At 41.5% G+C, this 22,047-nt stretch overlaps 1 protein-coding gene across 2 annotated transcripts in view; it reads left to right on the top strand.

The window, feature by feature from the left end:
* The window catches only part of LOC137525722 (equilibrative nucleoside transporter 4-like), a 112,133-nt gene that overhangs the window by 29,291 nt on the left and 60,795 nt on the right, over positions 1 to 22,047 (top strand). For both annotated transcript variants that reach the window (XM_068246899.1, XM_068246898.1), the window contains exons 3-4: positions 173 to 301; positions 7,230 to 7,343. In XM_068246899.1, coding sequence (XP_068103000.1) covers positions 173 to 301; positions 7,230 to 7,343 — 243 coding nt within the window. The remainder of the gene's footprint in view (positions 1 to 172; positions 302 to 7,229; positions 7,344 to 22,047) is intronic.

Genomic DNA, 22,047 nt, shown 5'->3' with positions numbered 1-22,047 from the left:
TGTGGAAAGAAAATAAAGCATGTCAACACCTATGCAGACACACAAGCAAATTGGCAAATCATATAAAGATAGTGCATATTAACAGCTTTCATGATAATATGTGGGATTGACTACTACATGTAAAAACGGTTCTTGTAAAATGTATTGTTATACTTTTACTTTTTTCATTAAGATTCAAATCCAGAACCTACAGACCGATATCATGGAATATATTTTGCTATGTTGCTTGCTGGCGTTGGCTTCCTACTTCCATATAACAGCTTCATTACAGATGTGGACTATCTTCATAAGAAGTTTCCAGGTATGTTGAATGCAGATTAGTATATGCTCTCAGTACAAATATATTTTCTTTTCATAATATAGCATTTCTAGTCTTCAGCCGCCTATTATACACACCTTCATTAAAATGCAGCACCAGGTAATAAAATGGATCATGAATGTGTCCTTGCCACTTTTACATGAATGTAACTGTGAAATATTTAATGCATGATATTACATTTTCTAATGAATTATGAGCCAAGCCTACTGAAGCTTTAAAGAATACCTGAGGTGAGGGACAGAAGTGCAGTTTAACTTACCTTGATCTTCTTCCAGCACCCCACAGTCTATCAGGTCCCACGTTGCGGTTCCGAACCACTCCAGTGTGCTGTTGCCCCTCTGAAAGATCTGCAAGTCATGCTAAGTCATGCATGTACCGCCCTCCTTGATCACCGTCCTGTGGCCAGGAGCGTTCTTTGCATATACAATTTGTAAAGACTTAAACTGCACATGCGTAGAGCTTTGTAGAATGATTCATAGCTGTCTACACCCAGAGAAAAGTCTTCCAGCCACTGTTCAGGCAAAGAGAAGGAGGAAGAGTAGCAAAGCGAATGAGATAGAAGAAAGCCTGCTCTCACTATTTGTAGAGATGACCCGAACTAAATAGTTCACGGTGAACAAGGCGTGTGCATGTTCGTGTCTATTGGCGAACATATAGCATGTTCAATTCGCCCCCTATACATTATAATAGAGCCAAAAATTTACCCTTCACTATCCCTCCCAGGCCTGTGTTCTGTGTACCCAGTGGAGTTTCTTGCTGCTATAGTACCAATTCACCATCTACATAACTCCAATAGCCCTATCTTGTGATATTGCTGTTCAGTGTGTCCACACAGTGCACTTTAGCGGTTGCAGACAGGTCCAGTCAGTGCTTAGTGCTACTGTAGTTCACCCTTCTAAAAGCTGTTTATCTATTTCTTGCTATTGTTATATTGCAGTTCTGTGTGTCCAGTGCACCCATTAGCTGTTGGAAACAGGTCTGCTAGTCCTAGTAGTGCACTGACTTGATAAATCAATCGTCCTTGTAAGGGCTGTTTTTCTTGCTATTGTTATATTGCAGTTCTGTGTGTCCAGTGGACATGTTAGCTGTTGGAGACAGGCCTGTTGGTCATAGTAGTGCACAGACCATAACCCAATAATCCTTCACCACCACTACTGGCATCTAGTATCCACTACTGCCCCGCATAAGGCCTGCACTCCCTCGCCCGCACAAGCATGGTGGCCATTACACACCACTACACAAAGATTGCCACCAGGAGGACTAAAATTTATGTCCTGGAGGTGTCAACTAACAAAAACAATGATTTGCTCAGCTGACGTAATCACTAAAGCTCTTTGTGGTTGTTTGTGGTGCGTTAAACACAGCGTTTCATCTGTCAGTGTGAACCAGGCCTAACTCTTACACTACCTTATCGCCGCATGCACACCAGAAGTTTTAAAGCACTTAATTCCACAAATTTAGGAATGTACTGTGATTTCCGCCCTTTAGAGTTTAAAACACGACTATGTGTCACCTTCCTTTTTTTTGGTGGGACTTTTGCCATTGATCCCCTTTCCGGCATGCCACTGTCCAAGTATTAGGCCCCTTTAAACAACATTTCCATTTCTTTTGTAGCCAGAAACAGTCCCTATAGGTTTTAAAATTCACCTGCCAATTAAAGTCTATGGCGGTTCGCCCGTTCACAAACTTTTTCCGGAAAATTAGCTTTCGCCAACTGAAAATGTAATGTTCGCTACATCACCATCTATGTGATGTGCCCTGGAAAGAGCTGCCAGAAAACACAGAAGCCTTTGCAGATGGAGATAAGCTGCTTTGCATTATTTATATGCCCTTTACTGCCTTGGCATATTATTTAAATGCTATTCAAAGAGCTGTAAGTGTTAGGTGGTTGGAACTGAGTTGAGGTTTCTCTACCCATAGCTCTGCCCAAGATGTCAGTCAAGACAGAACAGTAGCCTGCAGGTAGTACTCCGCATAATGCAGTAACTGTCAACTAACAGGACACAAACTGAGGATTGTCTTAAAGAAAAAAGTATGTTTGCACATTGTTGCCAAAATGCCATAGCATGCTTTAATATATTTAATAAATCATTGTAACATTACCTGGGGCTGTTTTCAAATAGAGATGCCTGGATTTCTTCTTTGAGAACAGCAGAATGTTTTTGTTTTTTTTTCAGATCGTGTAGTGATCTCTATCATCACTTAAGGTGCTAGAGGAGGCACTAGAGGCACTGACAACAACACAAAAAACAGATCAACTCTGCAGCCATAAGAGTGCCTGTAGAAAAGATGCAGAATCTCAATGAGGGGGGAGGGGGGGGTGCTGTTTACCAACATGGTAGGAGCAATCAAGTGGTCTAAAGTGTATCTGTCAGTCATAAAATCAAAAATCAATCCTTTATTTTTAGCTGGTAAACAAGTAATAAGTAGGCTAACCAGGCAATCCAAAAGTTAAAAATCTCTTGCTTTTCTTCGTCATAAAGGATCATTCCCCAGTTTACCTGGCTCTTATTTGGTACATCTGCTGCACAAAGGAAGTTGCAGGGCATGCCGGTTTCTTTTTCTTCTTTACTTTCCCTCACACATTACTAATGCAGCCTGATTGGCTGAAGCCTCTTCCCCTCCCGTTTTCCCCTCCCACACCGCTGTTGCTCTGTGATTGGCCAATATTTCTCATGCTGAGAAGCTTAAACCAGCTCTGCAGTCTCACAAAGACAATCTACCTTCTATTGTAGAGCTGGGTGGGAGTGTCTGAAAACTGGGAGGAGGATGGGCAAGGCACGGACAGAGTAAGGGAAGAAATGATGTAAGGATTGGCTTCAAGATAGACAGAGTCAAAATGGAAAATCCTAAGAAGGATTTTTCTTTTTTGACTATAGAAAAATCTGTAAAATCAAAATGTAGATAGTGCAATACATATGTTATGTAAGTAGAGCAAGTATTTACTTATATATGTGTTTTTTGTTTTTTTCTGAGATAGTATGACTGACAGCTCCTCTTTAAAAAAACACCTGAATAATTCCTATAGACAGGGAAGAGAACACAAGATAAAAACAAGCTTAAGGCTGACATCACATCCATGTCCATTTTCAGCCCACAAATTGCCCTGACAGGTATACCTCTTAAAGAGAAACTTCATCCCAATTAGTAGCTGATACCCCCTTTCCCATGAGAAATATTTTACTTTTCTCAAACGGATCATCAGGGGGCTCTATATGGCTGATATTGTGGTGAAACCCCTCCCACAGTGTGATGTCAGGACCATGGTGCTGACATCATACTGTGGGAGCCTTATTGCATTGTGAGACATAACATCTGTTTCTAACTGCCAAAAATGCATCAGCTCTTTCCACAGACATCACTTGCCGGCAGTAAAGATGTTGCCATATAATAAATATCTGAATGTAAATCAGGGAGAGGAAAGAAGAAATAATTATTGTAAAAATCAAGCACTTTTTTTCATTATGTTATCCGTTCGCTATTTTCACTGGAGTTCCTCTTTAACTGGTACTCAAAGGGTTATTTATGCATATGTTTAGTTATAATTGAAGTCAGTCTAATATACCGGTAACTGTCTACCAAGTTTTTGTCCCCATGTGACAAGAGAAAAACAAATTTGAATACATTTGCTTTATCTCTGGCATAGAAATGGAATCTTCATTGTATAGATTATTAGACCATAATTACTTTCAATTCATCTATCGCTGATGAAATTGTATAGTTACCAACTTTTGGGGTAAACTTTGCTTTCCTCTGGATCAACAGTCTCAGTGTCGGAACAGCACTTAATTTAAAACAAGTCAAAGTTATATATTTTTGCGTAGTGCTGGTATCGAAATAGCTCTAATCTGGATCGCTAAAGCAAAGTCTGTGCAGCCAGTTTCTGTAAATCCATGACTGGGATTTTTTATTTTTTATTATCACAGATTGTGTGCTTCTTTTTTCTTTTTTTTTTTTTTTAAAGTAAATCATGTAGCACAAGACATAGGAAACTAAAGTAACCACAATCACAATTTTAACTTAAAAAAAATAAATGATCCAGCACCTTTATCAGTGCTATAGTAAATGCTTCCTTAGAAGACAACTGAAGTGAGAGGCTGCCATATTCTTTTTAAACAATACCATTGGCTGGCATCCTGTTAATCTTTCATGCATCAGTAATGACTCAATCACACACCGTGCGGCAAAGGCAGACAAACTTAAGTCATATATCTGATCTGCATGTTCAGGGTCTAGGACAAAAAATATAAGAGCCAGAGGATCAGCAGGACAGCCAGGCAATTTGTATTGTTTAGAACAGGGCTGTGGAGTCTGTACAAAAATCCACCGACTCCGACTCTTCAGGTTAGGATTCCACCGACTCCGACTCCTCTAATTTGCATATTACAATGTTGTTGATTGAAAGTATGTAACATGAAATGCATCTCTTAACTGCCAACGCTTAGGGATTTTAAAATACAACTGATATGAGAGCGATATGGAGGCTGCCATATTTATTCCCTTTTAAACAATACCAGTTACCTGGCTAGCTGGCTGATCTTCTGCCTCTAATACTTTTAGTCATAGACTAAATCTAGTCCTTGGTAAGAGTACTTGTAGAAGACAGGAACAAAGAACATCTATCAGGCCCTAGGCAATGTGACTGTGGGTACATGTAAGAGTGATGTGCAGCTACTCTGCAGGGGAATAAGGGGATTCCTCCTCTATTACACATTCTTCATGCACAATCTGAACATGGATCAGGCCCTAGTCAATATAACTGTGGGTACATGTAACAGTGATGTGCAGGTACTCTGCAGGAAAATGAGGCTATTCTTCCTCTATTACACATTCTTCATGTACAATCTGAACCAGGTTTATGGGTGATAGACAACATCTCTGTGTTCAATGTGCACAACGTTCTCAGTGGATTCCCTGCAGCTCTGTGGGGAGTGCATATGTAGAGTATAGTACTACTGTGTAACAAAGTAAACCTGAGACAGATGAAATTCAAGTTTTATACATACATGGGGCTTCCTCCAGCCCCCTTCAGGCTAATCAGTCCCTCGCTGTCCTCCTCCACCACCTGGATCTTCTGCTATGGGACCAGGTACTTGAGCCAGTCGTGCGTACTACACCCGCGCAGCACTATTGCGCAGGTGCAGAATGTTCCTGGCTGTGGGAGCGGCACGCGGACGCACTACGCTGACTGGCTGAATTACCAGGACTCATATCCAGGTGACAGAGGAGGGCAGCAACAGGATTAGCCTGAAGGTCGCTGGAGGAAGCCCCAGGTATGTATAAAACTTTTCCTCTCATCTGTCTCAGGTACCCCTTAATTTGTAGTCACCAAACCAAATTTTAGCAACAGATCAAAATATTTGATTTCATGAACAAAGGGAGTGCATACATTTGCATAAACCAGCATCAACGCAGAAATATTTCCATCTCATTGACCATCTTTATTAGCGACACAACTACATATCAGACTTTATTCTTACAGCATAGATGTTATTTAGTAGTTATTTAGAATATATATATATATATATATATATATATATATATATATATATATATATATATATATAAAATATTCCTGTGTACACACCATATATACTGTGCAGTAACAATCAGATATGTATATCTTACTTTAAAAATATGGGGCTGCTTTATTGAAGCAGCACAAATAACTATTTTTTGTTTGGTTTATTTAATTTAATTTCATTTTTGTGGACTAAGCACAGCTATTACTGAATATTTAAATTATTTATGATGACTATTATCTAAGAAATTCAGTAGAACACTTTATCATATTTTCTATTTTCATTACAGTTTACATTTATTAAGAGTCGGAGTCAGTGCATTTTCCTTCGACTCCAGGGACCCAAAAATTGCCCCGACTTCTCGACTCTGACTCCGCAGCCCTGGTTTAAAAGAGAATATATACAGTATATGGCAGCCTTCATATCCTTCTCACTTCAGCTGTCCTTTAAACACCTTTAGCAGCAGTAATGACAAGCAACCTTTTACTATAACTTGGAAATTTTATATATCACGTCTGAGGAATGTTAGCTAATTTTTCTTTATATAATTTCTTTAACGCAGACAGCTATATTTGATTTATGAACCAGTTCCTGTGCAGTAATGTATTCATTGTAATATAGTATATACTAGCTGGTCTTCTTATGAAAGATTAAATTAGTAGTCTGAAAGAAGAAATTCCATATTGAATTAGATATACATATACAGGAGCGTAACTAGAAATCACTGGCCCCCCCCTGCAAAACTTTTTATGGGGCACCCTTTCTTACTGCACAGGTAAGCTGAGAACCAATGTTATTCAATTGACTAGTTCACACTTGATTGTGTTTTTTCCCATGCACATCAAAACTAACAGCTGTGAGGTTGGGGGCTGGGTGCTGTACACAAGAGCCTGCTGCACACTGAATTGGGACTGTGTACAAATCTTTGTATGATTCGTTATTATTGGCTGAGCAGATGCAGTCACCTTTTCTCTCCGTGCCCAGACTCCTCAAGCATCACTACAGTACACAGCACTTGGGGAGGAGTAGAGAGGCTGGGGTAGAACAGCCCTGTACACAAGACTCTGATGAACACTGAAAAGGGAGTGTCTACAAACCTTTGCCTGCAAAACTTTGCATGATTCCTTATCAGTGGCTGATCACATGCAGTCATTAGAAGAATTGTGCAGAGAGCATAAAGTTTTTTTTCTTTCAGTGCCCTTAGTTATCAGTCTCTCAGGACAGGGAAAAGAAACTTCTCCCTCCACGGGGCCTCCCGGCAGTTTCTGAGCCACCCTTCGGCTGCATCCGTTGCGGGGTCTATTGTTACGCCCCTGTACATGCACATTATTTTAACTTTTTTTTTATTGTTTCTGTATTTACATCAAACATTTGTTGTCTGCTTTTAGGTACATCTATTATTTTTGACATGAGTCTGACTTACATCCTTGTGGCTTTAGCAGCTGTAGTCCTTAACAATGCAATGGTGGAGCTTCTTACTACTCACAAGAGGATCACAGCTGGTAAGTGACAGAACAAACTTTTTAACTTTTAAAGTGGTCTGAAACTCAGCATTTCTTCTTGGTTCTAAAAGATTATTTACAACCTTAAAGAGGAACTGTCGTGAAAATCTTAAAATGTAAAACACATACAAATAAGAAGTGCATTTCCTCCAGAGTAAAAAGAGCCATAAATTACTATTCTCCTATGTTGCTGTCACTTACAGTAGGTAGTAGAAATCTGACATAACCGACAGATTTTGGGCTAGCCCATCTCTCCATAGGGGATTCTCAGCATGGCCTTTATTCTTTATATTCCCTGAAAAAGATTTATACAAAGATGCTGGCCCAGCCTCCCTGCTCACTGCACTTTTTGGCAGTTGGACAGAGCAACTGCCATTCACTAAGTGCTTTTAAAAATAAAGAAAACCCTGTGAAGATGGGCTAGTCCAAAATCTGTCGGTAATGTCAGTTTTCTACTACTTACTGTAAGTGACAGCAACATAGGAGAAGAGTAATTTATGGCTCATTTTACTGTGGAAGAAATGTACGTCTTATTTTTATATGTTTACACGTATTTAAAATTTTAAGATTTTCGTGACAGAGGTCTTTTAAACCCACTATCACAAAAAATTGTTCCAGAACAGCACTCAAACAGTTAAAGACAGCACAAACTCTGCAGTGGAAAGCTCCTTAAAGGACTTGCGAGGCCAAAATCCGGCCCCCAAATGTAAAAAAAGTTATCTACCTGTATGACTTTCTAAGGCACGGAGGACGCCGTCCGCGCCCTCCGTGCCGTTCCGCCGGGTCCCCGCCTCTCAATACGACCCCGAATGGCTCCCGACCCCACGGCCAGGGTCGGGCTCTGCTGCCTGTATAAAGATGGCCGCCGACCCTGGCCGCGGCTGCGCACTCCGCATGGCCGCTACTGCGGCTGCGCAGCACTAGGGCCAACCCCCCGATCCACGCAACAGGCTGTTTCCTGTAGCGTGGATCGGGGGGTTGGCCCTAGTGCTGCGCAGCCGCAGTAGCGGCCATGCGGAGTGCGCAGCCGCGGCCAGGGTCGGCGGCCATCTTTATACAGGCAGCAGAGCCCGACCCTGGCCGTGGGGTCGGGAGCCATTCGGGGTCGTATTGATAGGCGGGGACCCGGCGGAACGGCACGGAGGGCGCGGACGGCGTCCTCCGTGCCTTAAAAAGTCATACAGGTAGATAACTTTTTTTACATTTGGGGGCCGGATTTTGGCCTCGGAAGTCCTTTAAGCTTGTACTAGGCATCTGAAGAGGTGATAATGTTATATAATGTTATAGCCAGTCACTGTACTGAGATGGCTAGCAGAGACAGATGAGAAATTTTCAATACATATCTGCTGTATTTATATATTAAAGTGTATTAATAAAATGTGATGGCAGCTTTCAGAGCAGATAAACTGTACTTTGGGGCCTTGTAATTTGTAAACAGGCAAAATTACTTAAAATTAGGAAAACAAATTTTTATTGAATGTATAGTAGAAGCAGTAGAGTGTTGTACCGTGTTAGCCATGAGTAAAAGCAAGGAGTTTTGAATCAGGATGATACCATTTATTGGCTAACTGTTTATCCATCTCTAAGTTAGCCAATAAATGGTATCATCCTGATTCAAAACTCCTTATTGAATGTATGTTAGAGTTTTATTCCACTTTAAGTGTGAAATAGTTGTCAAGATGAAAACAAAGGAAATACCTGAATGCATATATTTGTCTATATTCTTTATATACATTTTACAACTTATACAGGTCTTTACAGAGAAAATTGAACAGTTCATGTCCCTCCATAGAGTGTACAGCCTGATGTCTATGGGCACAGTATTGGGACAAACTTTACTAGAAAAAAAATACTTACTGGTATATTTTTGAGATGTCGAAGTAAACTGGAGCACTTACAGAAAAAAAATAGATACCGGTACTTGAAAAAAGGCAGAATATAGATAATATCCAGACTGGTCCTCAAACCTGACCTAGGCTATAGTGCTAACTAATTTGCCATGTTACCTATATATATTAAAAGGTTGCAGTATTATTTACTGTGTCTTGTAGACTTTCTACACATTTTCCTTGTAAAATACTAGAGAACAAACATGCCAATTGTGGTCCTATTAAAAGTATGTACAAAAATCAGGTATTGCATTTAATCTATGTTAAAGCAAATTTGCACTGAAAATAAGCTTATGAGATCTTTAATTGTGTTTAAGACAAAAAGAGAGTGCATACTGTGCGTTATCATTTGCAGACATGGCGGCCAGCTGTGAAATACTCTCAACTGATCTGTTGGCTAATATAATTGAGGCAGGGCTTCTTGGCACACAGCGTTCACTGTGTAGTGCCTGAATTGGGTGCTGCTTTAGCCACAATCCTGTAGTGTGCAGCCCGCATAGCTGTAATTCGAGGTTCCGGCGATTGCCTGACCCGGAATTAGATCTCCCTCCAAGTTGCTATGATTCGAAGGGGGAATAGTAATTAACCCCTCCTGGAATTTCACTGGCAGCAGGGTGAGCTGTCATTCGTCTCACCCTGTGCCAAAGAAACCAGCGGGAAACACAATATAATAGCTCTTGGTTGTAACTACTTTGTATTTAAAAATGCCAGTTTACCTAATATACGTTGAAATTTGGGCCTCCATCATTGGGCAATTCCTGTTGGACGTCTTCTCTGCTCCTTTCTGTGGATGCAGAGAAGGTGTTCAATAGGATAGACTGGAGATTTCTGCAAATGCGGTCCGTAGCCGCTATACCTCTTCCAGGGGCGCCGCGAGGCATAAAGCGAACCAAGCGGTCGCTTGGGGCCTCAAGATCGTAGGGGCCTCGGCGGCTCAGTGACGTCGGCGTGACGTCACTGTTTTCCCGCAGCCGCGCGGGGCTGGCAGAGCAGAGTAGGGCAGGGCTACGGGATGATGGCCGCCGCCGAAGCCCTGCTCTGGAGACTATGCCTCCAGTACAGGGCTTCGGGTGGCCATCTTCCCGTAGCCCTGATTCAATCAGCGCGGGAGATTGGAGGAGGGAGGGAGCTCCGTGGGAACTGCGCGCCTGAGGAGCCGGCCAGGAGAGGAGACGGGGAGAGAAGACTTCTGCCAGTGCCAGGTGAGTAAATTCTTTTATTTTTGCAGCTCTGAAAATGTGCCCTAATTGCGTTTGATATCTGCTGAACTGTTCCCTAATTGTGTTTGATTTCTGCTGAACTGTGCCCTAATTGTGTTTGATTTCTGCTGAACTGTGCCCTAATTGTGTTTGATTTCTGCTGAACTGTGCCCTAATTGTGTTTGATTTCTGCTGAACTGTGCCCTAATTGTGTTTGATTTCTGCTGAACTGTGCCCTAATTGTGTTTGATTTCTGCTGAACTGTTGCCTAATTGTGTTTGATTTCTGCTGAAAATGTGCCCTAATTGCGTTTGATATCTGCTGAAAATGTGCCCTAATTACGTTTGATTTCTGCTGAACTGTGCCCTAATTGCGTTTGATTTCTGCTGAAATGTGGCCCTAATTGCGTTTGATTTCTGCTGAAAATGTGCCCAAATTGCGTTTGATTTCTGCTGAAATGTGGCCCTAATTGCGTTTGATTTCTGCTGAAAATGTGCCATAATTGCGTTTGATTTCTGCTGAAAATGTGCCCAAATTGCGTTTGATTTCTGCTGAAATGTGGCCCAAATTGCGTTTGATTTCTGCTGAAAATGTGCCCAAATTGCGTTTGATTTCTGATGAAAATGTGCCCTAATTTCGTTTGATTTCTGCTGAAAATGTGCCCAAATTGCGTTTGATTTCTGCTGAAATGTGGCCCTAATTGCGTTTGATTTCTGCTGAAAATGTGCTCAAATTGCATTTGATTTCTGCTGAAATGTGGCCCAAATTGCGTTTCATTTCTGCTGAAATGTGGCCCAAATTCTGTTTGTTTTCTGTTGAAATGTTGCACAAATTGCGTTTGTTTTCTGCTGAAATGTTGCACAAATTGCGTTTTTATTTTCTGGTGTCTGGGGTAACTGTTGCTGCATTTATTATTTAATGGTCATAGTTGGCTATATTTGCTGTGCTACGGTTAAGCTCCGCCCATACAATGTGATGGCCAAATCCATCTTTCGGCGCGGCGCGCTGCGCGTGCCTCAATCACCCCCACATCCATTTTCCCCGCAAACAGCCCCGCCCCAATCCGCCCTCCAGCTCCACCCACATGCCATGACCACGCCCATTTATGCGGGATAGCCACACCCATTTTTCGCAGCGGCAGGATAGGGCCACTTCCTACAGTCCGCTTGGGGCCACAAAAACCTTAGCTGCACCCCTGACCTCTTCTTCTGCTATAATCTACAATATAGGGATTCTTTCAGGTGAAATATCAATTAAGAATGGCATAAGACAGGAGTGTCCTCTTTACCACTACTTCTTGCCATGTGCCTGGAACCCCAGGCCACTAGAGAGCAGGATTATCTGGATATCCGTGGCATTCGAGTAGGAGAGAAAGAATTTTCCATTTTTTATTTTTTTTTTGCAGATGATACTATGCTACAGTCCCGAGGCCGCTCTTCCCAATCTAGTCTGGGCACTTACTTAGTTTTGGGCCGTCTCAGGGTTTAAAATGAATTCCTCTAAAACCGGAAACTTTTCCTGTTTATCTTTCTGAGACGCAATAACAGGCCCTTCGTGGTGCATTTGGGTTCAGCTGGAAGCCAAGAGGATAAAAATACTTGGGCATGACCGTTTCAAGACAAGAAGATGATTTGTATCAGGCAAATTAAATCATACCCCACTTCTTTAGAAATTGAGATAAGCCCTGTCCTGGGTGGGTGTCTTTGGAAGCACAGATAATAGCTCCCTTTCACACCACAGATTTGCTGTGGCTTAACAATCACCCCCCCCCCCCCAATAAACTCTCCGTTAAAATTACTGCCTCCCCTTCATTGATAAACCAATAATTTCTTAGCAAAGTTGGGACAAGAGGGCTCAGTACTGCTTCCCACATGCCCTGTTCAAGCCATTTTTTGGCAACCCTGCGCTTCCCTTTGCAACTCATGGGATGGGCTGGGATACCTGGAGGAGCTCCAATATTCATAATCTTAGTCAGTTAGTTGTAGATCACAAAGTGTTCTCTTTGGAGGCTCTTAAAACTGCCTATAAACTACCTGTTAACAGGTTTTTTTGTTATCTGCCTTACCTCCATTATTAAAGATTCCCCAGTCTAGGGTTTGTCCCCTATACAATGGGAATTTATTCCAGGAACCAACAGCCCCGGCCTTATTTCTCGATTATATCAGACAATGTTGTATGGCTCACTTCCTTCCTCTATCTCACCTGAAGTGAGCAACGTATTTCCCTATTGACCCTGACCAGGAACTTGATTGGGATGACATTTTTCTTAACATGACTGTACATATACTGAGTATATAGTCTTGTCACTAACTGTCCCTACCATTGTAATAGGTCCATTTTAGTCTAGGGCCAATTTTAGGGAAACGTCAATTAACTTATCTGCATTTTTTTGGGATGTGGGAGGAAACTAGAGTGCCCAGAGGAAGCCCACACAAACACAGGGTGCACATAAACATGAACAAACACTGGGCACCCAGCGCTTCAGTTCTATCCACTATGCCAGCATCTTCTTTCCAATTTTGCAGACTCTTTGTTAGCTTCTTTAGGACAAATGAGGTTTTATACATCACATAACTTGGCTGACCTCTGAGAAAGAGGTGATTCAACAGAGGTAGGGGAGCATGCTGCAAGGGTAGTACGTAGCATAGACATGGCCTTATTGTTTACTCCCAAGACAATATGCATGTAAATGCTATCAATCCGTTCATTGCTTATAGAACAACACAACACACTTTTTGCTGTTGGGAAAATTAGGTGCAGTAATACAGAGGCTGCCATCTTCATTCACTAATAAACAATGCCCCTGCCTCTAATGCTTGAAGTCACAGGCACATAATGAGCATGCAGATCGAATGCTTTGTCTCTGGACTGACTCCACTGGCTGCATGCTTGGTGCAGGTGTGTTACTCAAAAACAACTACAGCCTAGAGGTCAGCATGACAGCCAGGCAACTAGTATTGTTTATAAGGAATTGAATATGGCAGCCCCCTTATAAGGAATTGAATATGGAAGCACCCTTATTTCTCGAACTTCAGGTTCACTTTAAGTACTAAGGATGGAGAAAGAGATGTAAATAATTCTGAGCTAACGTGGGATTAAAGTGTAACTGTCGGGCATAAAATCAAAAATCAATTCTTTATTTTTATCTGGTAAACAAGTAATGAGGATGCAAACCAGGCAATCCAAAAGTTAAAATCACTATTACGGTACTTTTATTGTTGATAAATGATCATTCTCCTGTTTACTTGACTCTTGTTTGGTACATTGCCGCACAAAGGAAGTTGCAGGGCATGCTAGGTTGTCTTTTTTTGCTTCTCTACTTTGCTCTCACACTTAACTAATTCAGCCTGATTGGCTGAAGCCTCTTTCCCCCCTGTTTTCCCCTGCCCACACCTCTGTTCCTCTCTGATTGGCCAATATTTCTCATGCTGAGACAATGCACTTTCTATTGCAGAGCTGGTGGGAGTGCCTAAAGACTGGTAGGAGGGCGGGCAAAGCATACACAATTAGGCAGGGGAGAGTAAGGGAGGAAATCACATCAATATTGGCTTCAAGATATACACAGTTAAAATGGAGACTCCTAAGAAGGATTTTCTCTTTTTTTACTAAAGAAAAATCACTAAAATCAAAACGTGGACAGTGCAATACATATGTTATGTAAGTAGAGCAAGTATTTATCTACTTATATATGTGGTTTTTTTTTCTGCGATAGTATGGCTGACAGCTCCTCCTTAAAGGAGTTATCAGCCTAAATAACAAAAATGAGGTTTACTCACATGGGGCTTTCTCCAGCCCCTTGCAGCCGACTGTCCCACGCAGAGCAGTCGGCATGGGACAGTCGGCTGCAAGGGGCTGGAAAAAGCCCCAGGTGAGTAAACCTAATTTTTGTTATTTAGCCTGATAACTCCTTTAAGTTTTGAATGCAAATGTATTTAGCTTTAAAATGGACCAGTTGAACCTAGGCTGTATTGGATCGGTACATGTTCAAGCTATACTGTACATTTGCATACAAAATTTTCATAATCCTGCATCAACTTAGAATTATTTGCACCTCTTTGACCATCCCTATTAAGTACCCTTGGTAACTGTAATAACAAACTAGCTAGACTTACAAATAGTGTCCAATTTATTATTTCGCCAAAACTGTGCTTTAGTGAACCCCAGTGTTTTCCAGACAAAATCTTTTTAGGACCCTTGTGCATTGCCCTTCTCCGCTACAGCTGTCCTCATAAGTCTTTGCTGATTTGCAACCTCCTGATCTGGAATTTTATTTTAGCCTTATTGATTTGGGGAGACATTGGCAAATTGTAGATCACATGGAGCTGAATTATCGGGTCTGTCTGAGGGCTCACAAGAGGTTAAAGGACACCTGAACTATGAGGGATATGGGGGTTGCCATATTTATTATTTCATTTTAAACAATACCAGTTGCCTAGCATCCTGCTGATCTCTTGGGCTGCAGTAGTGTCTGAAGCACACCCCTGAAACAAGCATAATGCAAATCCAGTCAGACGTCAGTCAGCAACATCTGATCTGCTTGCTTGCTCAGGGTCTATGGCTAAAAATATTAGACACAGAGGATCAGCAGGATAGCCAGGCAATGTGCATTGTTTAAAAGGTAATAAATATGTCAACCTCCATATTCATCTCACTTCAGGTGTGCTTTAAACAAATCGTATTACTTGGCGGACAGGCTGGATTAATGGCACTGGAGCAGGAGCTTGCTTGTACTTGGTGTGCAGGTGAGGACATTGTTACACAATCATCTTCCCCTTGACTATAAGTCAGTCTCTGCACTAATGCAGACAGAAAGTACATTGCTACAGTCTCTATTGGCAAGTTTTCATAGCTAGAAACCCAGGTGTAGAAGACTCTGTCGGAGTTCTGTGCAATTTAGGTTTCAAAATAAGTGCAGTAGAGAAGGTAGTAAGGCTGCATAGGATGCTTTCAGATCTTTTGCAGGCAATGGGCCCTATGTAACACAGGTTTGTTTAAACTTTTGGTTTGGCGAATGGCAAGGTTTGATGATATGTTGTTGCACCAGTTTTAAGGAGTACTACATATACAGTAATGCTAATAACAGGACATGTTTATTAACCACACTAAAGGGGCCCATACACCTAACGATTTTCACGCCGATATACAGCAGATTTGATCACTGTGATCGAATCTGCTGTGAAATCGTTGCGCAAACGTTGACAGAACGATCGATTTCCGTCCGAAATCAATCGTTTCCATCGACTCCCGTCGATCCGTCCATGCGAAGATTTTTTTTCAATCGCCGGTGGGTCGGGAGTGCGTCGATATCGGCGTTCGAATGCCCGACGACCGACGCAATACAGCAGAGATACATTACCTGTTCTGGCCGGCGCGACTCCCCCGATATCCGCTGTCTTCTTCGCCGCTCCGGGCTCCAGGGCTGCAGCTTCACTGAACTTCCTGTCCCGGCAGGAAGTTTAAACAGTAGAGCGCCCTCTACTGTTTAAACTTCCCCCCACATGAAGTTCAGTGAAGCAAGCCAGACGGACCGGAGACCAGCGCGGAGAAGAAGACAGCGGAGACCAGGGAGTCGCGCCGGCCAGATCAGATAATGTATAGCTTGCGGGCAGGCAGCGGCAGCTCCACAGATTGTGATCGGTTTCATGCTGAAATCGATTCACAATCTGTTTGCAATAAAGGCAGCCATACGATCCCTCTCTGATCAGATTCAATCAGAGAGGGATCTATCTGTTGGTCGAATCTGATGGCAAATCGACCAGTGTATGGCTACCTTATCCTGTTTTTTATCATCCTACAAGTTCCAAAAGCTATTCTAATGTGTTCTGGCTTACTGCAGCACTTTGTACTATCACAGTCTCTGTAATAAATCAACTTATCTCTCTCTTGTCAGACTTGTCAGGCCTGTGTCTGGAAGGCTGCCAAGTTCTTCAGTGTTGTGGTTCTGCTATGAACTCCCCCTTCCAGGCCCCTCTATGCACACTGCCTGTGTGTTATTTAGATTAGAGCAGCTTCTCTCTTATCTTTTACAAGCTGGATAAATCGTCCTCTGAGCTGGCTGGGCTTTCACATAGTGAGGAATTACAGACAAGGGCAAAGCTGTTTGCAGGAAGAAAAGAGCAGCCTGAAACTTCAGTGCAAGAGAGATGCAGGGGGAAAGAAACACACAAATGATCTCTTGAGATTCAAAAGGAAGGCTGTATACAACCTGCTTGTGTATGGATGTATTTTCTATGTGTGGACATACTGTACATCAACCTACTTCCTGTTTTGGTGGCCATTTTGTTTGTTTATAAACAAACTTTTTAAAACTGTTTTTAACCACTTTTAATGCGGTGGGGAGCGGCGAAATTGTGACAGAGGGTAATAGGAGATGTCCCCTAACGCACTGGTATGTTTACTTTTGTGTGATTTTAACAATACAGATTCTCTTTAAGGGTCACAACCAGATCAGGAACTAGAATCAACCCAATAGACCCTCCAGGAGGCATCCAACTGGCTGCAACAATCTCTGTCTCTAATGCCCATTCAAAGCACAGGTAATAGTCGCATAAAAGGGATTGTTGCAGACAGCTGGGGGCTTCTTGGAGTGTCTGCATGTGTTTGTCCAGTTTAAGGCAGCCAGTCAGACATGATTAAATAAAATAATTAAACTTTTAGGTCTGTCTGATACAATGATCAGTTGTATAGAAAGGTTATATAAAACTGAGGTATGATGATTGGTCTATAAAATTCACCTAAAATATATATTTGTATTTTTTTTATGAAAAATGAAATGATGCTAATTTGGCTTCTGGTGGACTGAGTTAAAGCGGACCCAAACCAAACATTTTTTTGTTTTAAAATATTTAGTTGCACCACTCTGACACATACAAAGATAAATAAACACTCCTTCAAGCCTATGAGCATTTCAGTGCATGCTTTTCACCCTTCACTTTACATAGCTAGGGTTATACAGGTGGCAGCCATTAGCAATTCCTCCATTGCCGGACACCACCTACTCTATCAGTTTGCCGGATTTTCTCCCGGCAATATGAAAGGAAGGAGAGGGGTTCCTCCAATAAATGTAAAATATTTTATATTTGTCATCATGCAGCTGAAAAAAGGCTGCTATTTATTATTATAATTTAGAAAATAGAATTTATTTCTGAAATCTTGTATTTTTAATTTGGGTCCACTTTAAAGCTTGTCCTTGTTGAGGAATTTGATGCCTTACTGAAAGGACATTAACATGCAGCACACATCTAACACACCTCCCTCAGCTGCTGCTAGTAAATTACAATTATCCATTAATCCATTAATCAGTAATCTGGAAGAGTCCTGAAAGATTCAGACTGGGAGGGTTCAGTAATGGAAGAGTCTGGGGAATGCAGCATCCCTGCTCAGTGCAGTGGAGCTAAGATGGAGCGGAGACATAGTGAGAAATTACTATTCTCCGAAATGTAATACAAGATATATGAGGATTTTTTTTGCTACTGTGATTGAATACAGAGAGTATCAGAATGGTTGTATTTTCATAATATTGGTTGTTTAAATACATGCATTAAGTATTGTCTATGTGTCAGCCTCCTTAGGTATAGGACAGCTACCAGGGTAAGGGTATGCCTCCAACATTCCCCTCTTGATCATTGTGGGTGGTGCTGCTCCTGGAAAGTATGCAGAAGCTCCTGGGTGTGGTGTTTTTTTCCCCCAAACGCAACAACTGCAACACACCATAGTCGTTTTTAAAAATAGTCATTTAGTCACTTTGTGATTCTAGGTATAAGGTATATTTCCTTCAAGGAAAAGTTTAGTAGAAAGAATGAGTAGATGTGCACCCATGTTTGGTATTGTTACCTTGCAGCAAACCAAGTACCCTCTGGGCACATCAACATATTCAGAACGTTGATCTAGTGGGCCATTAAAGTTTCCCTTGGCCTCTGCTCTATGTGGCCCGATTACATTTACCTAGCTATACACTGCATAGTTCAAGGACATAAACATATTGCCAGTCATGGAGGGCTGGGATTAGAAGGAATCCCATACAATAAAATGCAAGTGTCCCTGTATCATCAACTGAATGGTTGTGTGTCCCTGGCTTTTTTGTACTGAGCATGTGCACAGCCAGGGCAGTTAGAACACAGGGCCGGATCTGACAGTTTGCTGTGTGTGGTTCACAGAGGTTCCCATTGCATTGTGGGAAATAACAGCTTTTTCCAACTGCCAAGCAAGCAGCTCCCTCTGAGCATATACTTCAGACAGTGGTGGGGAACGAGCAAGCGGGACACGTATGTGCGCGCATTGCGGGGGGTAGCGACTGTGACCTAGCGCCCGTTTTTTAACGGGCGGGCCTTTTTACTAGTAGCACTATAACTGCCAAAGTGACTGCCAAAGGGCAATGTAAGTGTATTAACATCTGGCAACTTGCCTGAGAGCATGGAGCATCCAAATCAGGATATATTAACTCAACATATGCATTGCCTTTAAGATTTTTATCTGCAAAAAAAAAAAAAATTTAGATGCATAAGCAGCAAAAGAGTAATAGAGACAGATTATAACTTGTAGTAAAGCAGTTTTAGGTTTATTCTAGTCTTTGTTCCCAATGTACAGTTTTAATTACAAAGCATCAGTGTTTCTGCTGGGGGTCCAATCTGTATACTAGTGGACCAAGTGGCATTGCCAGGAGCAGTGGAGGAACCCAAATGTGATGGTGGCAGGTATACCCAGAGGGCCAGATTTATCAAAGCATTACCGACTATCTAACCAGCAGAGAAACTGTTCTGCATAATAATAAGAAACTTCTCAAATCCTATGTAATAGCGGCAGTTTAGCACAGATTTCTAGAGCTGCACTACAGTTAAGAAAAGTGCAAATCCATCCCTAAACTGCTGCAGATTAGGAAGTGATTCATAGCAGTTCTCCAGATAGTGCAGTGCAGGCTAGATGTGATATGTGAAGGGCTCCTCCCCCTCACTAAGAGCCTGCTGACAGCAGATGTATTGGTTATCTCAGCAACAGCAATTTCCTAACAGATTAAAAAGGAATCTAGTGATTTCTGAGGATGTCTGACACAATTTTGCACGGATTTCTAAAAACCTACTAATATTTTGTCTCAGACACTCTTGATAAATGTCCCCCTCAGTGACAGATTTCTTCAGTCAGTATAGCAGCAGTAATGTGTCAGAGTGGATATTTGTTGAGAGGTCTTCTATCAACATTTTAAGAATACCTCAGAGAATTACAATGTTTGGGACAGTTCTTAGACTTGGAATACTGTAAAGGGTGAAAGATATTCCATCATAAATTGCTCCTGAGACCTACCCCATTCTGAGCGGATTGGACTTTTGTCCTTGAGAATTTCTACATTAAACTCACTTAACCAAGCAATACGTCTTCTGTGTAAAGTAGGTGAAAAACCCTGAACTCATTTTGGATATTAACCACTTGACCACTGAGGGTTTCCTACCCCTTTAGGACCAGAGCAATTTTAACCTGTCAGCGCTCCTCCCATTCTTTTGCCAATAACTTAATCACTACTAATCACAACAAAATAATCTATATCTTGTTTTTTTGCCACCAATTAGGCTTTCCTTGGGAGATACATTACGCTAAGAATTGTTTTATTCTAATCACATTTTAATTGGAATAATAAGAAAAAAATTGAAAAAAAAATCATTATTTCTCAGTTTTTGGCCATTATAGTATTAAAATAAAACATTCTACTGTGGATAAAACCCACACATTTTATTTGCCCATTTGTCCCTTTTATTGCAACATTTAAAATATTTCCCAAGTACAATATATGGCGCCAATATTTTATTTGGATATAAAGGTGCATTTTTTCAGTTTTGCGTCCCTCACTAATTACAAGCCCGTAAATTAAAAAATAACAATAATATACACTCTTGACATACCTATTAAAAAAAGTCCCTAACATAACTATTTATGTATTTTTTAATGTAAATTTTTTTTCTTTTCTATGCAAAAAAAGAAATGTTTGGGTACTATCTGAGAGTGTGGGAGGGAAATAGTTAATTTTAAATGGTAAGTGTTGGTATTTTTATTAAATAAAATGAATTTAGATGTAGTTTTAGTATTTGGCCACAAGATGTCCTCACTCTTTATTTCCGATTCACGTACATTAGTACGTAATTCGGAAGTAATGCATGGCACTGTAACTCCAGGAAGATACAATGACGCAGGCATCTAATAGATGCCAGCGTTCATTGACACGGGAACTTAGCTTAATGAATGGGAACTGCGTTCCCATTCATTCATCTCCCCGCTAATGGGAGGTGACGGGAGCGAGCGGCGCATTAACTTTCCCTATTCATACACTAACCCATATTTTAGTGCGCGAACGTGGAAGTTAATGCGCGCAAACCTTTACTATTATGCGAGCAAACCTGTACGCGCGCTAACCCGTGCGCTAAGCATATTACGCCGTGATATCATTTATCACAGCTTTGTGAATCAAGCCCATTTGATCCATAGCAAGAAGATTAACACTGCACAGGGTTACGGTAAATAAGAAACTCTACAAATATGGACCATAGCAGTTTTACTGAAAACTGACACAGGCTATCTGCTCATTTAATGCAGGAAAGTTAAAGGGGTACTATGGCGAAAAAATTTCAAATTTAAAATACAGTATGTGCAAACATATACAAATAAGAAGTAACTTTTTTCCAGAGTAAAATGAGCCATAAATTACTTTTCTCCTATGTTGCTGTCACTTACAGTAGATAGTAGAAATCTGACAGAAGCGACAAGTTTTGGACTACTCCATCTCTTCATAGGGTATTCTCAGGTATTTATTTATTTTCAAAGCACTTAGTGAATGGCAGTTGCTCTGTCCAACTGCCAAAAAACTGTGTAGCGAGTAGGGAAGCTGGCCAGCATCATTGTTCAAATCCTTTTTAGGGAATATCTTTATTAGGAATAAAAGCTCATGTTATGGCTCATTTTACTCTGGAAAAAAACGTACTTCTAATTTGTTTATGTTTGCACTTTTACAATTTTTCACCATAGTGCCCCTTTAAGCAGAATTCTGCTTTGAAGTCCTAGGCATTAAATTATTTGATAACCATTGTATTTTATGTGCTGACCTATAGTATAGTGTGTGTGTGTGTGTGTGTGTGTGTGTGTGTGTGTGTGTGTGTGTGTGTGTGTGTGTGTGTGTGTGTGTGTGTGTGTGTGTGTGTGTGTGTGTGTGTGTGTGTGTGTGTGTGTGTGTGTGTGTGTGTGTGTGTGTGTGTGTGTGTGTGTGTGTGTGTGTGTGTGTAATTGACCTTGAAAATTGAGCTCCTTAAAGAAACCACTCCTTCTAAAGACTAACAGACATGTAAGAGGTGGAGATGAGATTAACTTATGACTTACATCTGGTCAATGGAAATTGTGAGGAGATGCAAAGAATCCTATATAATAAACCCCGTGTCCCTGCATCCTCCTCTGTGTCCCTGTGTACGTGCTTTTTTACTACCACACATGCGCGGCAAGTGGGCGGCCATTGGGACAGGAGGAGGACGGGGCTAGGGGGGCGGGCGTGTGTGCACGCGGTGTACCTGCGCGCGCATGCGCAGTGAGATGCAGTGGATGGCGACGGTGACAGGGGCGGGAGGGGAACCCATTATTGTAATG

Source organism: Hyperolius riggenbachi, chromosome 7 (genome assembly GCF_040937935.1).
Source record: "Hyperolius riggenbachi isolate aHypRig1 chromosome 7, aHypRig1.pri, whole genome shotgun sequence".
NCBI lineage: Eukaryota > Metazoa > Chordata > Amphibia > Anura > Hyperoliidae > Hyperolius > Hyperolius riggenbachi.
Note: the sequence above shows the minus strand (reverse complement) of the source record. Positions and strands in the feature narration are given on the sequence as shown.